Below are 19,318 nucleotides of genomic sequence, written 5' to 3'. Positions count from 1 at the left end.
TACGTACGCATTGGCATATTACTTGGAGTATGTGACGATGCCTAAAAAGGAACGGTTAGAAGCTATGATACATGCAGTAATTGCTAAAATACTTCATAGAAGACTACAGTATTCTATAGCTACTAACGCCACAACCTTTTTTTAATATGTACTGAGTGAGAGCGTATAAGCTAACTATGTGCCGATTTTGACGTGACAAATTATAGCCGACACACAAAATATAGTGCCATTCTTGCGTCACATAGTACCACATACACAGGGTACGTAATTGGACTCTGTAATTGGCTCTTCATAAAGGTTCTGTAAGTAAATTAAATTTCTGACAAAGATTAGTAAAGTTTACCGGTAGATCACCGGTGATTATCACACCCACGTGCCTAACAATCCAAGCTAACCAAGTTTTGATGAACCGACTTAAAACTTAGCGAATTAAACTCGGCTTAAATCATAACAGTCTCGAAATAGCAATACGAGTTTTGTTTTGTCAGTTTCGAAATTTGTAATATAAGTTGTCTAATACCACCTGAATTAACGATCGATTCGTTTAAAAATATAGCCTACTGAAAAGTTTTGTTCTGTGAAATTATAACGTTAGGTTAATTATAATATTTGAAAGAGATTCGGCCTTTTGTTTTACAATTATATTGAAATTAGTTTCACTGCGAAATATCTGCGAGCCTATTGTGAAAATCATTATTATTATCAGTTTATCACATAAGGAATATTTTTTGACTGACGTACATAGGTGTATGATTTTAATCATAGATATTCGAGTTATAAGTATATCCTATTCACTTAACATTTTGGTCAGTTAATTTTATTAGAAAGTATGTCACAGTCACAGTTCAAGTTTAATTGTCTACTATTAGTCTATTAACCCATAGTTGCTAAATAGAAGCAGACATGACAGTCTTTAACCCATTTGTATTCATCGCGAAGTAGTCAAACTGTCACCTAAACTTACCTATTCATCACACCGCGACATACAATGCGACGTTCCACTAGGTGACAATGAATTGCCCTGCTGTCAAGTTCGTAAGATAAATAGTTCGTTAGGTGCCGTGGGCTTGTGATGGTAATGAGACCCCACGTATACCGTCTACACTCTCTATAATAAAACTTTACCGAACTATTGAAGTTTTATAGATAACTTAGATTTAGATGTTACATTTTACGACTCTTGGATCAGATTAAACAATATGGTGTTTCCGGGAATCGTAACAAAATCAGTGACAAATTATCGTTTTTAACATAAAAGCAATTGATATTTCTTCACTCCGGTATCGGATCTATTCGACCCGATGCGGTATGGTTGATGCCGTAGTGCATGTGTTAAGACTGCTAAAGCTTTTAAATACTGCTAGAAGTTTGTTTAAAGAGTTTCTCTTGTTATATTATATTCACTAGTGTTCACTAAAATCCATAGCAAGTACCTAATGCAACGAAACGCTCTACCTACGCCGTAGTTCGTTGCAGCATTTTCTTTCTTCGTAACAAAATTAAAACTTAGTTGAATTAATAGTTAGAAGAATGTCGAGATCCATAAAATAAAAGTTTCACTTAAGAAATAAGCTGCAAGTTAGGTTTATTAAAGCAGCGTTATCGAAAAATCTCTCAGGCGCATTAAAGAATAAGGCTCACGCTTAAAGAGCTCTAAAGGAGGCTACACCCAATATACTAACATTAACGGGTCGCCCCGCACGTAGCGGCGGACGGGTTAAGCCCCGCACTTAGATGTGGCCGGCGCGCGCTTTATCTCATCTCTTAAGACCTACATTTGTTTCAGTTCTAGAATATTGGGATATGGTTTATGTAATTGTTGTAGTAGTTTCTACGAAATTTAGAATTATTATAAGGTTTTATTTAATTTGCGTGGTTTGTAAGTTACCATTGCCATTTCAAAATGAAAATTTAAATATAGTACCATTTTGTACCATTTGGAGTTGAAGTCCCAGCGCGCACAAGTTGTTCGCAGAAATCGTGAAGCGTCTGGCTGACGTAACTGATGAACAAAGAGCTAGCGGCTACCTCGCACAACGTATCAGCATTGCGATACAGCGAGGAAATGCCGCCAGCATCCTTGGTACAATGCATCAGGGGCCTATTTTAGATTTAAGCTGGTTATTAATTTCGTTTAATACTACCACTGTATATATCTTGTACGTAAATATATGTTTTTTTCTCAAAATAGAGTCGAGATACATATAATATACGGTTCGCGTTTAAAAGTATCTGCCACGGTCTAATTGCTCTAACACACATAGAGGTAGGTTCTGCACATAGAGGTATATCACTTAATACTGCTAAGCTAAAAGAGGATGGTAGACAAATTTAATCCGCTACTTTTCATGCTGACTGTACTCAACAAAAAAAAAGTTTACCTAAGCAGGATAAAGTTGCTCAAAATCAGAAAATAAAGAGAATTATTCAAATGGAACCGGTTCATTAAGCTCAAATTTAATATAAACAGAACAAAACATCCACCGTTCGCTCCTAAAATAACTTTGGGATTACTTCCCCGTCCAATAAATATAAATCAAACTGTTCATATATAACAGTAACGGTCGCGGGTATCCGGCAAACATCAATAACAATTTGATAAAGAATTGAGTTGAATAAATACGTAAGTAACGACATAGAGAAATATAGTAAGACAAGAGTGCTCACTCCATACATCAGTTTTGGTACCAAATAGACTATTATTTTCACAGTCGACATCTAGTATAGAGTAGCGGAATTATCAGTACTGCTACATGTATAGTCAAGTAGCAGTATTGATAATTCCGCTCAATTATCAGTACTGCTACATCTATTGTCAAGTAGCAGTACTGATAATTCCGCTACTCGATGCTAGATGTCGACTGTGAAAAAATAGTATTTAGGTACCTACCAAAACTGATGTATGGAGTGAGAAATCTATGTTCTTTTTCTCTGTGGTTACGATTTGGGGGGAGGCAGTGGGGCAGGCAATCTTGCGATTCCAGCCGCATCTCACGCTTCATCAACACGAGACGTCCCGACGAGCACACGCGTTGTTACCGTACTTAATTCAAATCTTAAAACACGAATCATTTCCTGCCACCAGATAGAGTATATGTATAATACATATCGCGCGACAGCGAAGGTGTGTATTATGAGTCATTGGGCCGGTTGGCAGGCGACGTAAACACATTTTTTCTATCTGCGGCCGCCGCCGTTCACGCCCCTACCGCAAATCCAATCGAATCATATCGTTTGTTACTACATACCGCAAATCCTAGCAATGTCTCAATTTACCTACAACCTGTTACGGGCAAAGAACTACATGACGTCGTAATGAATAAAATAGCTTGTAAAAATGCTTTCGACATTTATAATATCTCCACAAAACTTTTAAAAATCGCATTGCCGTACATATTACAACAATTAATACATATCTTCAACTTCTTAATTAAAAACGGCACTTATCCACAAGTTCTAATAAACGTAAAAGTTGTACCAATTTATAAAGGAAAAGGGCAAATCGATGACATAAAAAACTATAGACCAATTAGTATAATACCAGCGATTGGAAAACTTTTCGAATACTGTCTATGCCAAAGATTATCCCTTTTCTTCGAAAGTTTTAATATACTAAGCGATAAACAATACGCGTACAGGAAAAACAGGTCGTGCATTAACGTGATCCGCGAAACAATAAATAAAATTATGAAATCTAAAGAGAACTCGTCTCACGTCGCTATTTTATTGTGCGATATGACCCGCGCATTCGATTTATGTAATCACGACGTCTTAGCGGGAAAACTCCACCACGCCGGGATTCGCGGTACAGCACATAAACTTATGATTGACTTCCTAAAACAGCGAAAGCAGGTGGTGGCCTTGAACGGAGGCCAGGTACAATCGGAATACGGGGGGGTAGATATCGGTGTACCTCAAGGATCGTCGCTGGCCAACCTGTGCTTTTTATTACAGGTTAACGACCTTCCTGCTAACGTCCAAGGTGACATGTACCTATTCGCTGATGACTCCTGTGACATTTTGACAGCACCCTCCATACAAAACCTAGACGAACTCATAACACAGGACATCAAGCGAATGCAAAACTGGTTCATCCTCAATGGCCTAGTCCTTAACCTTGTGAAAACACAAGTAATGCACATCAACTTAGGTGGTAGACCTCCTAGGCCTCTATCAATTCACATTGACCACACTCCCATAGAACAAATTCAACACGCAAAATTTCTGGGGCTAACTTTAGACTCCGCCCTCAAATGGGACCAACACATAGACACCCTTTGTAAGAAGCTTTCCGGTGCATGCTTTGCTTTAGGTAAGCTTGCTCACGTACTGCCTTATAAAGAACTACGACCAACCTACTTCTCACTCTTCCATTCTATAATGTGCTACGGCCTGGAACTATGGGGCACAGCGGCAGAGTGGCATCGAGTTTTTGTACTTCAGAAACGTGCCCTAAGAATCATAGCCAGAGCCTCACCAGGTACGTCAGCAAAACATCTATTTGCAGACATGAAGATACTCACATTACCCTCTCAATTCATATTCAACATAGCTAAACACGTACACACACACAAACACACTTTTGTTACCAACAAACTCACACGCACCCGTTTAGGTAGCAAGGAACGACTGCTACCACCACCCCACAGACTAAGCAAGTCTTCAAAGACCATGCATGTCTTAGGTCCAAAGATTTATAATGCACTGCCCAATGACATCAAAATGTTAGATAGTACTAATATGTTTATTAACAAACTTAAAAAATGGCTTATTGATAGAACCTTTTATACTGTAATGCAATTATTTGAAATTGAAAAATGCAATAACTAATTAATTGTTTGTAGGTATTTTAACACATAGATATCAGTGAATGAACATGGGTCAAAATTATATAAAAATAATTAATTATTACCTAACTATAACTAATATGTACCTATCTACTAACATGACATGTTACCTATTTTAATCTTGTCATACTATTTCAATTGTATTTTTAATCTAATGAACATAATGATTATTGTAATTTTAATTCTAGACATACATTTTTTATTATTCTCAATAATGTGATAATAATGTGTATTTTATTTTCTGATGTTGACATGTAATATTTTAAGAATATTATGAATAAATGAGTATGAGTATGAGTATGAGTATCGTACTCAATACTTGTGGGAACAAGGGATTCAATGTACCATTTTGTACCTCAACTTGTCACAACCATATGAGATCTCATCACTGTGTCATGATACAAAATAGTACAGATATCCTATTCCTTGATTGTAGTTACTTCGATCAGTTCCATTTAATGCTATAATAGCTTGACTTTTTACATTAGAGTGACATTCCATTTTCAACTGCAGCTGCAATACTGTTCATTTTACTATGGAAATTGACAATGACAGCGACGCGTTTCCATAGTAAAATGAACAGTATTGCAGCTGCAGTTGGAAATGGAATGTCACTCTTAATGCATTCACTGCCAGCAATCCGCCAGGTGGGCGCTCTGTCCGTAGTCGCTTTTCGATACGGGATTATTTGTCAAGCGGACCCCAGGCTCCCATGAGCCGTGGCAAAATGCCGGGATAATGCGAGGAAGAAGAAGCATTTTATTGACTACGCTCGTAGCGCGTATCATGCGCTGGCACTGAATGTGTTAAGTTTTTTTTTGTTATTATTTCCGATAGCACAAATTGTACAAAAGAACCGAACTGAACATAGCGATAAGTTCCAGATGACCTACGAATCATCATCGTAATATTTATATTGCGACATCTAATGAGTATTGATCTACGACTTAAAAACACGTCTTAGCGTGCACCCCATATTCTCACGCTCAAAGTGAAATCATGTTTTTCCTCCTCCGTCCTGGTTTCAGGTTAATGCTTGAGCGAAGCCGCGATTTAACTTTGTATGTACATAGATGGGAGCATAATTGATTACTTACTTAATGATCCAAGCTGTGGTTTAGTAGTTGTGGTGTTGTAGAATAGGTAGGTACCTAAGTCTGGACTAAGTTGTAAAGTATATGCAATGCAAACTTAAACGCTGTTGAATATAGGTACTTAGTAAAGTTAGCACTAAGAATATCACATTCATGAAATGACATCAGACTCTTTGTTACTTTTGTTAGCTATTTAAATCATAAAATACTGTAACAGTGCCTAATATGTTTACCGTTACGTACGTTAACACCTAAATACGTTTTGGAAGACTTAATTACTTATGACATAAGTCGTGGTGTAACTTTACAAGACAGGTACTTACACCGCACCGCAATGACATTCATAACAAAGATGAAACGCAAACAAGTTGAATTAACAAGTTAAGAATCACAATCTAACAAGAACAGAGAGCATAATTTGCGTTAACTTTTACTGACGCAAATGAAGGCAACACTCAGTTTTACTGCCAGCCATAATACCGCCGCCGAGCATCTTTTCGCTTACGCTTTACCTCGACTGCGAAAATTTAATGTGCGTGAAAGTTACAGCCACATAACATAATCTTAACTAAGGCCTGATTTTTTTAAGTATAATTCAAATCAAATGATTACGTGTCATTGGTACTATTTATGTGAGATAGCAACAAACAAATACCAGAATTTATCCACATATTTATATGGATTGTCGTAATTTTGAATGTATGATTCACGATAATTTTAGAACGTATTTCTTATTTTTAGACTTGCCAGTCGTTCCATTGTACATAGAAATATTATAAAATAGTACCCATATTCCTACAAAAGTTTTTGGAAAAACTCCTGCTTGTATATGTGTATAGCTGTAGAAAACACGCGTGCGTTTAGCATCACGCTTGATTGTATGCACGTACGCGAGCGTGCATAATGCAAATGAAACCAACCATCAGTGCATTAACGTCAGTACTATCAGATAAAACAAAGTTAATCTTAATATTTCTTGTAGGTAATGTTCCCTGTTAATGGTAAGAGCTGGTTTTTAACATCATTCGAAAATATTGTACGCCTAAAGCGTTTAATTTGAAGTTTAAACGAAGTTATTACAATAAGTACATAATTACGTAATTTTCGTCACCATAATAATGACTGAGCACAGTGTAATGGACAAAGCGGACACAAATTGGCGCTTTGATGAGGTTTCCACTCGGGCGGTTCCCTAAAAACTGCAATTATCTTCCATTTGGTGTTCACGAGCGAGAATTAATTGATATTGAGCTCTTACTGAATAGTACGTAGTGATACACGCGTCACGAGTGTCGACGATTTAAGAGCCACCAGGTAACTAATTAATCCCCACGTCCACTGAATCAATCAATTACACAGATGTCCAATAGTTCATGCATTATCTGGACGTTGTTTTAAGCAGGCCACTGACGAGCCTTCCAAATGGATGCCGTTACAATAGATTCATCCAAATGGACGGCATTCTAATAATAAACATTGTACGTTTTTGACATTCACGGACCGATTTTGGATTGTAGCCACGCAATTTGGACTGCTCGTCAGTGGCCACCTTTAAGGTTATTTTTGGAGATAAAAATTAACATGTTAAATTTTATAATGAACCGAGGAGCGATACAATCTTAATTAATTAACTTTTTAATCAGAACAAGTTCTTTACGAATAATTTAACTTCCAATACACAATATCGTATTTTTTCTTTTTATTTTACTTGGAATATAGGTAGTAGGTAGTACCTACGTCTAAAACACACACATACGCAAGATTGATAATCATCCCTATGAGATACTTACGGCGCGCACATATTTTCATAATATTTCTCCGACGATTAAAAATGATGGACGACTATCACTGCCGGTACTATGATATTATCGAAAAACGGTAAAATGACATCAATCAATACCCCATGGCGTGTTGTAGTAATCTCGCAAAGTAAATAACCTCCGAGCTCCGTGGCGCTCACCCAGGCCTGAGTGCCTTGGTTGGTTGTTTGGCTCCGTGACTTCTTGCTTGCCGAGGCGTGCCGGGTTACGGCCTTACAGCATTAAGGTACGTGAAGTGCTCGCGGAGCGCTCTCGGGTGATAACGCTCTGCTATAGATACCATAGCATACTCTAATTAGTTACCTAGCGATTAGAGCTACGAGAAAACTCTGCCAGCACAGTTACTACGTTATTTGCCTGCCTTAATGCGGCCTTCACGAAGTTCCTCTAAATTTATGGCATTGATAAAGTTTAGACATTTTCCAGTAAACAATTTTATTTATTATACTGGAGTCAGTTATGTAACGCTGCCATACATGACCCAAAAAAAATTTATTAAGCTATGAGCTTCATCACATCTGATATTTGAGTAATTCTAAGCATTTCTAGCGTGAAGTGGGGGGGAGGGTGGGGTACAAAGACGGCCGCCATCCGTCATCTTTAAAAAAAATCTACTCTGATCCTGGTGGGTACTAGGGCAACTTTGGTATCATTTTCGTATAAACCAAAGACGTAGAATTCATTGCTGATATTTGGTTTTTCAATTTCATAGTAATTTTACAAGAAAAACGTAAAAAGGTGAAAAATTTGGTTGGAGATTTTTGCTACGCGGAGCCGAAACTACAAAAGATAGAAAGTTGAAATTTGCACACTAGATTACATTTATAAAGTGTACAAGAGATAAGAAGCGATTTTGAGAAATTCAACCCCTAAGGGGGTTAAAAAGGGGATGAAAGTTTGTATGGGGTTCAAGTTTTATTTTAAGCTAGGAATTTGAAACTTCGTAAAACGATATATTATTAAAATACAAGAAAACTAATTTCACCGTTTTTGAAAATTCATCCCCTAAGGTGGTGAAAAAGGAGTTGAAAGTTTGTATGGATATCAAAAAAATTTTCGAACGCGGGACTTGAATCTTTGTATTTGGGGATATTATTAAAAGACAGGAAAAGTAATTTCAGCGTTTTGTAAAATTCATCCCCTAACAGGGTTAAAAAGGGGTTGAAAGTTTGAATCCATTACAAATCCGAGTAGACACACATTTCTTATTGGCTCCCAGGCTTGAAATGCTTAGAATTACTCAAGGAACATATGTGATGAAGCTCATAGCTTAATAAAAAATTTTTGGGTCAACTTTATAACTGCTTCCGCTATTAGGTAAACCTTCTTGTTTATAAATTACAACTCTGTGCCGTATTGAAGGTAAATTATTAGAATATTTAATGAACCAATAATTTTTTAAAACGGGGGGTGTCGATTAATCGTAGCAAAACTTTAATGACTACGAGTATGTTATTCCTCGATAAGTTACATTTTTGGCGGTTATAGCCGGCAGCAATGTGGCGCTGTAATGCAGTCACAATTGGGATTTTACCTTTTTTATGGATATTGCTGTAGAGGTATTTCTAATGGATTTTATGAAAACATTATTTTATTTAGCTAAGATTATAATATGGTCACGTGGAGGTGTATGAGTTTGCTTAACGTCTTTCACCGACATGGCTAAACTTGTTTGGGTTATCATAAAACAAGTCCGAAACTACAATTAGGTAGGCTATACCGGGTGTGGCCTGCAACAAGAGCAAATAATTAAAACATAGATTGTACTCCTCAAACGGTGACACATTGGTTCATCAACCTTTAAAAATTGTGAAGCATTCTGAACCCCTATTTTTCATACAAAATAAAAATTGTCTTCAATGGACGTCATCGCCACGCCATATCATTGTGATTGACATTGCTTGTCACGCCTTAAACATAACAAAACTCGCAATACATTGCGTCTTTGAATAAATTTTAAAGTGTATTAAAAATTAAACTACAAGTTATTTTTAAAAGTAGCTGAACAAATGTTGGTCAGTATGAGGAGTACAGCCTACAGTTTAATTTTTTGCTCATGTTACAGGCCACACCCGGTATATATAAACCTAACCACAGACACCTACAACTCGTATTCATATCCATCATTATATTCCTTGTTCCTTTAGATCAGGAAACTTTATTGTTGGTGAAATTTCGCTCTACGAAAACGTTACGTCATGCCAAGTACTTATTTTACAAGTCAAAAATTTCGGTAAGCAACGCGTCGGATTATTAATTATTTTAAAATATAACAAAACATCGATAATTATTTGATAAATCGCCATCTAAGCAAAACCGTGGACGGCACCGCAAGACGGAAAGCTAGTCGGAAATAAATTAAAGGCTGGTTGGTTCAGTGGTAGGCGGGACGCGGGGCCGGCGGCGCCCGCAGGCGCGCGTGCTCCGAGCGCGCCCGAGGACATACGATCGTTCTGCTCCGAATCGTAACGAAGTTTGACGATCGCGACCACCCTCCGTCGACGCGTGCTGGCAGTCGCAGCGAGGGCCGCCGGGGTGTTGGGGCGTCCCATTGTGTACTCAGTGCTTGGTTATGTAACTGAAAAAACTTATTTATTTATAAACTTAAACCGACTCGCGACCCGTCCCGGCTGCGGCGATGACCGGACGACGCCGATTGATGCACGTTCGACTAAGGTCGGCGCTGCCTGCCGCGCTACTGTGATGTGTACGCCTATCCTTGCGGCGATACCACGTCAGAGCAGGTTCAGCGTTACCTTATCAGAATCCAATTGAAGTGCCTTCGTAAATCCTTACTGTCAGCTGTCAAATGGTAACATTAATTATCACTGAAATCTAAATTCTAGTACAATTTACTGGATTAAAGAAAGATTTATTTTAGTGTTATGAAGACAATCCACCAAATTGTTTTAATTACGTTACGTGATGAGCATTAATTTGGATGCACCCGGATTATACTATCCCTGGAAATAAAGTAATATGAAAGGTAAAATAAATGTAGGTGTAAAATTAAAACAATGTCGAGCCTGTAAAAGGCTACCGTTCCAATTAAAAAGAACAAATAAAACAACAATCCAATTGGAATTTGGCGCAATGCAGGACGCCTGGTTGAATACGTCCACCCGTAGGGTGACTCATTCCAAATCCGAATCAGTAATTGCTTGCTTGATCTATTGGATTTGCGGTATGATTTCTACTAACAAATGTATCATTCATTTCATTTACTGATGTCTATTGTTGCCGCTCACTGATTGCAATCAGGTGGCATGTTCAGCGCCGTGATTGCAATTAAATACGAGCTAAATTTAGGCTGTATTTGATAACATTCATTATCCCTCTGATTGAAACTTTCGATGAATGGCCGTGTTGATGTCGATATCTATTGTTGCATAAATGAGCTTTTTTTATTATGAGTCCCCTGCAAGCTCGGCCGAATTCTACCTTCCTATACAAACGGAGTTTCGTTCTCATTTTAAAACTACGTGTTGGATTGTAGTGAAACCTTGTAAGTACATACTGACATGAGGTTTATCTAGTCCTGTAATTAGTTTATATAGCTCCATTTTATAAAACAAGCGAAATAGAGCAAAAACAAGTTTTGTATGAAAAACTTAAATTCGCTGTATTTGTTTAACTGTAGCTACATAAACTAATTACAGGACTAGACATACCTTATCCTATTGGAAGTACAAAGTTTTAGAGCAATCTAGCTCGTCGTTTTAAAATAAGATCGTAACTTCATTTGTATGGAGAACCGAGCTTGCTGGGGACTCTTAAGAAGTATTACATTTTTTAGGGCCACTTAATTTTATGATATCTATGATCGAGCCGCCCTAAGACATACAAAGGCCATCATAACCCATCCCATCATATTTTGAATCATTATTTTGACAAATCAGAATTCCTTTTGTCTTAGCAAGTTTGAATTTGTGGGATTTATTTATAAGTGTTACTTATAGATTAATTTTTTCAGCAATTCTTGCAATAACGTCAATTAATGATATATTTTATTGTTATAAATCGAAAAGGCAAACTACAAACGAAGCGGATAACTAATAGTCAGTATATGTCCACGTGTATCAAATTGAATAAATAATAGGTAACCCTATTTCGCTCGCAGACGCCGTAGCCATATCGACATGCGATAAGTAATCACTTTGTACAGGGTCCCAAATTGCATTTGCCCATAGATACCGAGCGGCTCTGCTCTGCTTCAATACACAGATCCCATCTATCTCTACTTTGGGGATTGCCTTTCTACCGTTTGAAGAGTGTGTTCTTATTTAGTTTGGCAATTTGTGTGTGCAACTATTGTGTTGTGTAAAACTTTAGTATATGTCAGGGTAGAGATATTTTATTTGTTTCAAAAGAAACAAAACATCGATACATGCAGGAATTTTATAGGTTACTGAGCGTTAATACTAATGTACCGATATCAATTTTATTATATAATATTTTTGTCATATTATTAATGAGTACCCGTATTAGATCTTGAGCAAAGTTGAAAGCAATAATATAACATTAACTTAGTTATTCATTATTGTTAGTTGTTGTTAGTTTTTCATCATTTTATCACTTAAAATAATGAAGAAATTGTAGTAGTTTTAGTCAGCTCAACCTATAGCGAGAAATCTAACGTTAAAATTGTATTCTGAATTATTTATATTTCAAACTGTAGGTATGTTAGACCAGACGTAAAATTGGATTGTCAATAATAATCGAGTAAAAAACTATTTTTTTTAACTCTTCGACAACTGTTTTTATTGACAAACAAAACACACGAAGGCGTAATAAATTTGTAAATCAAACAGATCTAAATGAACAGTAATCCTTAGAATAACTTTTACTAATCCAATTTGTACAAATGGATTCCAAATAAGCTTACAAGAATGTATTTCCCTAAGTACAAAGATTTACCAGCGATTTGCCAAGATCCAGCATCCACCTCCTGGTTCCATCATCAGATCAGATAAATATAATAGAGATAGAGGAGAGAAGTACTTGAAAAGTTCCATCTCTTGAATTTACAAAGACATAGGTAAAAATCCATAAAAATTACTCTGCTAGTTCGTTAATCACAAGTTAATAAAAGTATGTAGTAAGTTATAGTTAGCAAAGTATTTGCAGAAACCATCTCTCGCTAAAATCCCTTTTAAGTGCTGACACTCCACGCGGCACTCATCCCTGTCTCTAGGACGCATTACTCCACGTAAGAAAAATGTCAATAATGCACCCGAAACATTTCTCCAACAAGAAAATAAAAGAGGTCCATTAATTTCCCCGACACACAAAATGTGCATTAGCTTGGAGAGGCCACGCACGCCGACGAGTAACATTTATTTGTACACTAAAAGGGTTATGTACTTTTAGTTTTAAACACTTATGACTTTCTATTTTTGTTCCATCCAAATCGGAGCTGAAAATGTAATTTTGAGATGAATATCCAGAGATAATTACTTATTGTCTACCAGCCGGTGTAAATTACCATCCGCCACTCGGCCAACCTCACTATTTACTTGCTGATGTGACTAATTAAAAACCTTTGAAATTTACGCCACCATTATTAAAGTTATTTAAAATCATAATGAGCCTTGATAATTGGACCAGACTCGAGCCTTAAACTTTATTTAAACTTCTCGACGCTTCGATGAAGATAGATATGCGTGTTTATAATATCTGACGAGACCAGAAGATAAACTTTCTTTACATTATTGATCCATCAATTTTGTTGTTTCGATTTGTAGGTGTTTTATTTAGTAAATATTAGTTACGATGAAAATAATTAAGAACAAAGTACTTAAACAGTTTACACCTTAACACTTTTGTTGTTTGCTCAAATTACCTACTCTTTATATGACATTCGGACACATTAATTAAAACAGTTTTCGAGAATTTGATTAATAACACTTTTAAAAATAGGGACGTAAGTACCTATTACATACAATGTATAGCATTTGGAATACTGGCGAACTGGTGGCGTATTTTAGAGCTGTAGAGTTGTACGGGTATTAGAGCCCGCATACACAACCAGTTCACCGTCATTTGGTATGCAGCAGTATTGAAACAGTAATTACAGTGATTACATATTCATCCCCGGGCAATAGGCCGACGTCGATGTCGCCGCACCACACCGTTTGGCGACACACGGCCCTGGTGGACCAAATGCGATGCCGCGCCGTCGCCGCTTCAGTGCGTCGCGTCGCGTCCTACTTTTTAACTCACGAAAGTTCGCGTCTGCTATTAGCGTAATTAAAACGCTCGGAAACTACAAAAGATACGTCATTCTCACCGTAAATCCGACTTACAGACTATTTATTTCCATCTTAACTCTGCTAAGCGAGACACCTCTTTGAACTGCAAATAACTTTGTTTTCGCAGCGTGCTATCATTTAATTCTTTTTACGGATGCGACTGCAGTTTTAATTGCTACATCTTTGAAATGCGGAGAATTTCACTCAATTATAGATACGACGGGTTCTATTGTCAATTTTTTAAGCTTGCGCGCTGGCAGCTTGTTAACGTCTACTGCAGAACAACCCACTTCAGTCGCAGGCCGATTACTCCGGGGCCCAGTTTTAAGTGTACATTTTTCCTTGGCTGTATCGCACACGTTCTTTTCGATTATTTGCAGAGTTGGACATTTATCTTAACGGCACGTAATTTTATTTAGTTTTATTTATTTCGTCGGTTCCTGTTGGTTCGTTCGGTTTTGTGACAACATTAAAACATACGCCTGACACAGTTTAAATAATCGAATAGTTGGTACGAGTATGTGTCTATTATATTCGTTGAGGTGTTGAGTTGGCAAAATTAAGTACATATACATACAGGTATATGTTTATGGCTCATTTATGATCAATACGACTCATGGTTAACACACGTAAAAGAAACCAAAATGATAATAAGCGTTTAATATGATTGCGTCAAACATTAATTATGAATACTTTTAATCTTGATTACTAAGCTATTTTTTATATATTCACTGGAGCTTAAGGGACATAAATTAAGCGGACAAAGTTTGAAATAGGTAAATCTTTTGATCCCTAAACAGGTAGTCATTATAATGCTGTAGCAAGCTCAAGTACAGAGGTAGAGCACGCTGCATTAACCATGAGTACCAATCCACTCGAATGGGACTTTAATCTCTGAAACGTTAAAAGTAAAATACTGAGTAGTTTTAAAAGCCATATTTGTAAGAAGATACGTATTTCGGTTATTTTAATTAGTAGGCAGCCATTAAAATGTACCTACTGTCCGAAACCTTTATATATGCAATAATTTTGTACAGAATAAAATTGGAATTTATGTTAGTGGAGTCGTTCATAAAGTAGGCGGTCATTTCAACGTATTCATAAAATATACGACGTTGGCACGTTCACGTTTGAATAATTTCCCAACTTGCTAGCGTAAAAGTAACTAGGTACGTATTATATAATGCAGGCAGCGTGTAAAGTTCGCATCCTTGGCAGGCATGCGACAGTTTATAGTTTCATACAGGTCATAAATACCTATTAGTTTTAAGTTGGCCTAACATTTCATCTCTAGACTTTTGGTGGATTGTCTTTGAAACTCTAAATTAAATACTTATCTGTAATTGCAAAGAAATTAGTGTGATATTGTTATGATCTACTATTTTTCTTAAAGATACAGGAATTAGATGGACAATCTTATATGGAAATAGACGTGCCGTAAAGTTGTTTTCAGTAATGAAGTGTTAATATAAATGACTGATAAATCGATAAAACTGTAGAATGTTGATATTACGACGATAACGGAGGCGAAGGTAGTGTCGCGGCGGGAGCGGAAGCGGAACAGGGAGCGGAGCGGCAAGGCAGGTGTCGGCGGAAGCCGGCGCGACATGAGGTGACGCCTGGCTCCGCCGCCGCTCCTCGCCAATGATGGTGGAGACGCATCGCGCGCCGCCGCCTCGTTGCGCGCGCGCGGAGCCCCGCGGCAAGCCCGCATCCGTCTCCGCGCCGCCGTCGTTGGCCGGCAGCGACACCGTTATGCACCTCAGGCGCCGCCGCCACAAGACTGTGCACTTCGGTGAAAATCTTCTTATGCAAGTCTGCGCTGACCGAGCGCATTTGGCGGCCCTCGGAGCGAGGATCCCGGATGTCTCCTTCTGTCATAAAGCTCATACGGGGCTCCGCAAGGGTGATGCACGTTTCTGCTGTGTGGCGCATCATTGTTGCCTGGCCGCGGGTGCACTTGCCGCGCTGACGTCCAATGGCAAGCCTAAACCGCGCAGAGAGCGCAGCGGAGACTCGCACTCGAGCGGTGGTGAGACCGCAGATAAGAGCGAGGGCGGCGGCACCGTAGCAAAGAAAGAACCGAAGCGCAAAACAAAACATCATCATCATCACCACCACCATAAGGTTCATAATTGCCCCTATCACGACGTTGCTCCTCCGCCCGAAGAACCCGAAGAAAAATCTATTGTGCCGAAGAAAACCGTTTCGCCTTATCTCTATATACCTAGTAAATTAGAACCCAACGTTCAGCAATTGTTCAGTTTTATTGAGAGCGTCTTAAGTGCCTGGGCCGCTGAAGAGGGTCTAACGAGTACTGGCGAATACTCTGAGCCGGACGAACGCATGGTGCGCCGGAGGAAGTTAAACAAGTACAAGAAACGCACTGATGTTCTTAACATTCGCCGCATCGTCTACGAAGTGTCCATGTTGCATGGTACGAAGCTGCTTGGGAACGTCAGATTTAGACATTACCACTGGAAAGGTACTGCCCAGACTTGCAACGAGGCGTTTCTTAGAAAGGTGAGAAATGTTTATAGTTGATATTTAAACGTACTTACCTACTTACCCACAAAAGTTACACCTAACTGTTAAAGAAAACAAGCTAGGCTTTTAGATACTTCATTTCATCGTTAAATTATTGACCAAACAAACGCTCCATTTGAGTTCGGGCAAAAATTCTTTCATTAGTCTGTGCGGCTGTCCCCTGTAGATCGTTTTTCTAAACCTATTCTAGTGAAATATGGTGGAAGTGCATATACTTGGAAAAATTCGACCTATGCCGCTGTGGCCCGGTGGCCGAATGGCACAAGCACCTGCCGCGATAGCAGAGGACACTGGTTCGATTCCAGCCTGGGGCACTGGAGGCCTTTGTCACTTTTTCTTAGTATATGATATTTATTTCAGTTTATAATTTGGTGCTCAACAAAGCTTCGATAATTACATTGCTATATGGATTTTTGTCGATTCAGTTTTAGGATTCATGCATTTATTCTGTTTTAAATTATGCAAAGATAGTCTCGCGAGATCTACAGCTTAAAGTGTCACTACCTAGTCACCCTAGGCGCTAAGTATGGAAACGACCCCTATTCGACAAGCGACGTTTGACGTATCGTGTTGATCTCCCGTTGATGTGGGAAAAATCATAAGTTCTCGAATACGTACAATGTCAAAATTTGACAACAGTTAGGGTGACAAGCAAACCAAATCGAACCACCCTTAGTTTAGAGTGGAGTTTTGCTTGTACCAAATGAAAATGACGGCAAATGATATTATCCACCGTTGATGGAATCAACACTCAGTATGCAATAAAATCAACTGTTGATTTGACGTGGATGCGAAATCTGACAGTTGTACATGTCGAATTTGGCCCAAGCTTATACATATTTTTGACAATAAAAAAATGCGACTTTTATGTGATGGATTTTTATATTAGGTACCCATTAGTTTACGATAACAAAATAGTAAAAGCGATTAGAACATTACAAAAGGAAGTAAATTAAATTCTGGTTTACGATAATTGCCAGTTCAACATTTTATAAGGCAATTAACAAGCAAATTTAACGTATTCCAATATTCAGTTTTCTTTTTAATATAGTGGGATGTTTCAATGCTTAGGGTGGATTAAATTTTTTTCCTAATGTAATTATTTGGTTACCAAAATACAAGATATTAAGGAAAACAACATTGTTTTCATACTTTTGCCCTGGGTTGTATATGGCCGATTGGAGCAAAGTGTAAATGTACGCTTAAGATTAATTGCTGCAGAGCAAAAAAAACCCAGATTGTATCCATAGATAATTAGTAAACGGCACAATTCATTTGGTTCAGACAAAAAACTCGTAGTAGATAGCTAACATTTTGACCTTATTTTAGTTTCCTCTTCGGGAAGCGCAATTTCCTTTCCTGCTAATGAGGCCTTTTCTTTTCCTTGAAAAATAACCCTCTATTTGTGTGTAAAATATTAAGCCAGCTTTTTGTGTATTCCGTTGGCTTTGACGGACCTCTTTTTTGTATTACTAATTAAATCACAGAGATATGAAACAAAGAACTGAGCAATTCATTTCACAGATTTATGACTATCTCTGAATATTTTGTAGTAATAAAATCAATTTTAAACAACGTCCTACTAACTAGGTCAGCTGAGGAACTATTTTGATGCAAAACAACTTACGCTGATTTACCTGTAGCCACTTAGGTCTTGCTCTACGGATCAGTTTAAGCCTGGTACACGAAAATAGTCCGCTTTAGTGAAACTTTGTTCCAAACTGAGACTTTCTAGTTAACTGCGATATTCTATTTTGAACAACTTGCAGGCAAACTGCTGGGACCGGCTCTGAGGTGCCAAAAAGGGACTTAAATTATACGCATTGGAGTTTCAGTTTAAAACTTTTCCCTAGTTGTTGTCAGATTACGCCTCATTAGCTGTATGTATTGTAAACATGCCCGACTGCATTTTGTACACAGTCATTTATTTTCTATATTAAATAAAATACAGCAGAAAATATAGTTAAACAAGTTCTTAGAATTGTTAACATAAAATCATAACGACGACGTAGCTGCTATAGCTGAAAGCTGAAATGCTAGTTAGCAGGTTTAAAGACGAATAAACGTTTCAAGCACGGCGTTGCTTTAACTAAATCTTAAGGCAGCTTGAAGATTATAACTGAGATAATAAATGTAACCCCTTATTTAAATGCTCACTAAAACCAGACGCAGGTGCTACAAAGAAAATCTGAAAGGAAGCGCCATTTATATCGTTTCGTTGCTAAGATTTAACCCGCAGGCTTGCCAGAGGATTTACCGTTCCACCCTCGTTGAGAAATCCAATGAATATCATAAAATCCCTACTTAGTGGACGTTCGCTGTCCGTCTGCCATAAATTTACTGCTGGACATTAGGAACATGTTGCTGTGTTAGATAAAAATGCCTTTAGGACATAAATTATTCGGTTTAATCATAAATAAAGTAGAACGTTTTTACGTATAGGTAAATATTTTAAAAATCTTGATACTTTATCTTCTTATACTTTAGATATATCTACCTTAATAATGTTATACTTAGATGAATAAAATTACTTAATGATGATAACAGTTGTCAAGCTTATTTACATAGTTACTAAACTTATTCGTTGTATCGTTTTTATCATAGCTGGATATATTCAATGTACGTATATATATAGAACTAAAATGTTTATACGCTGGTAAAACTGCGGTGGTTCGCTTGAAATGGCACGACGTGATGACTTTAATATTTCTTCATTTCATTCATCTCTGGCGCAAACTGTAGTCTTACCTTCAGCTGAA

At 37.7% G+C, this 19,318-nt stretch overlaps 1 protein-coding gene across 27 annotated transcripts in view; it reads left to right on the top strand.

The window, feature by feature from the left end:
- LOC134666028 (protein still life, isoform SIF type 1) overlaps positions 1-19,318 on the top strand; it is a 156,893-nt gene that overhangs the window by 80,783 nt on the left and 56,792 nt on the right. The window contains exons 1-2 of one of the 27 annotated variants that reach the window (XM_063523131.1): positions 10,124-10,335; positions 15,406-16,535. The exons of 23 other annotated variants lie outside the window; for them this stretch is intronic. In XM_063523131.1, the coding sequence (XP_063379201.1) occupies positions 15,657-16,535 (879 nt within the window). In that variant the 5' untranslated portion in view covers positions 10,124-10,335; positions 15,406-15,656. 3 more of the 27 variants (XM_063523132.1, XM_063523130.1, XM_063523129.1) reach the window with 3 other exon arrangements.

Source organism: Cydia fagiglandana, chromosome 7, assembly GCF_963556715.1.
Source record: "Cydia fagiglandana chromosome 7, ilCydFagi1.1, whole genome shotgun sequence".
In the NCBI taxonomy this organism is placed as follows: domain Eukaryota; kingdom Metazoa; phylum Arthropoda; class Insecta; order Lepidoptera; family Tortricidae; genus Cydia; species Cydia fagiglandana.
This window is presented reverse-complemented; position numbering and strand designations above follow the sequence as displayed.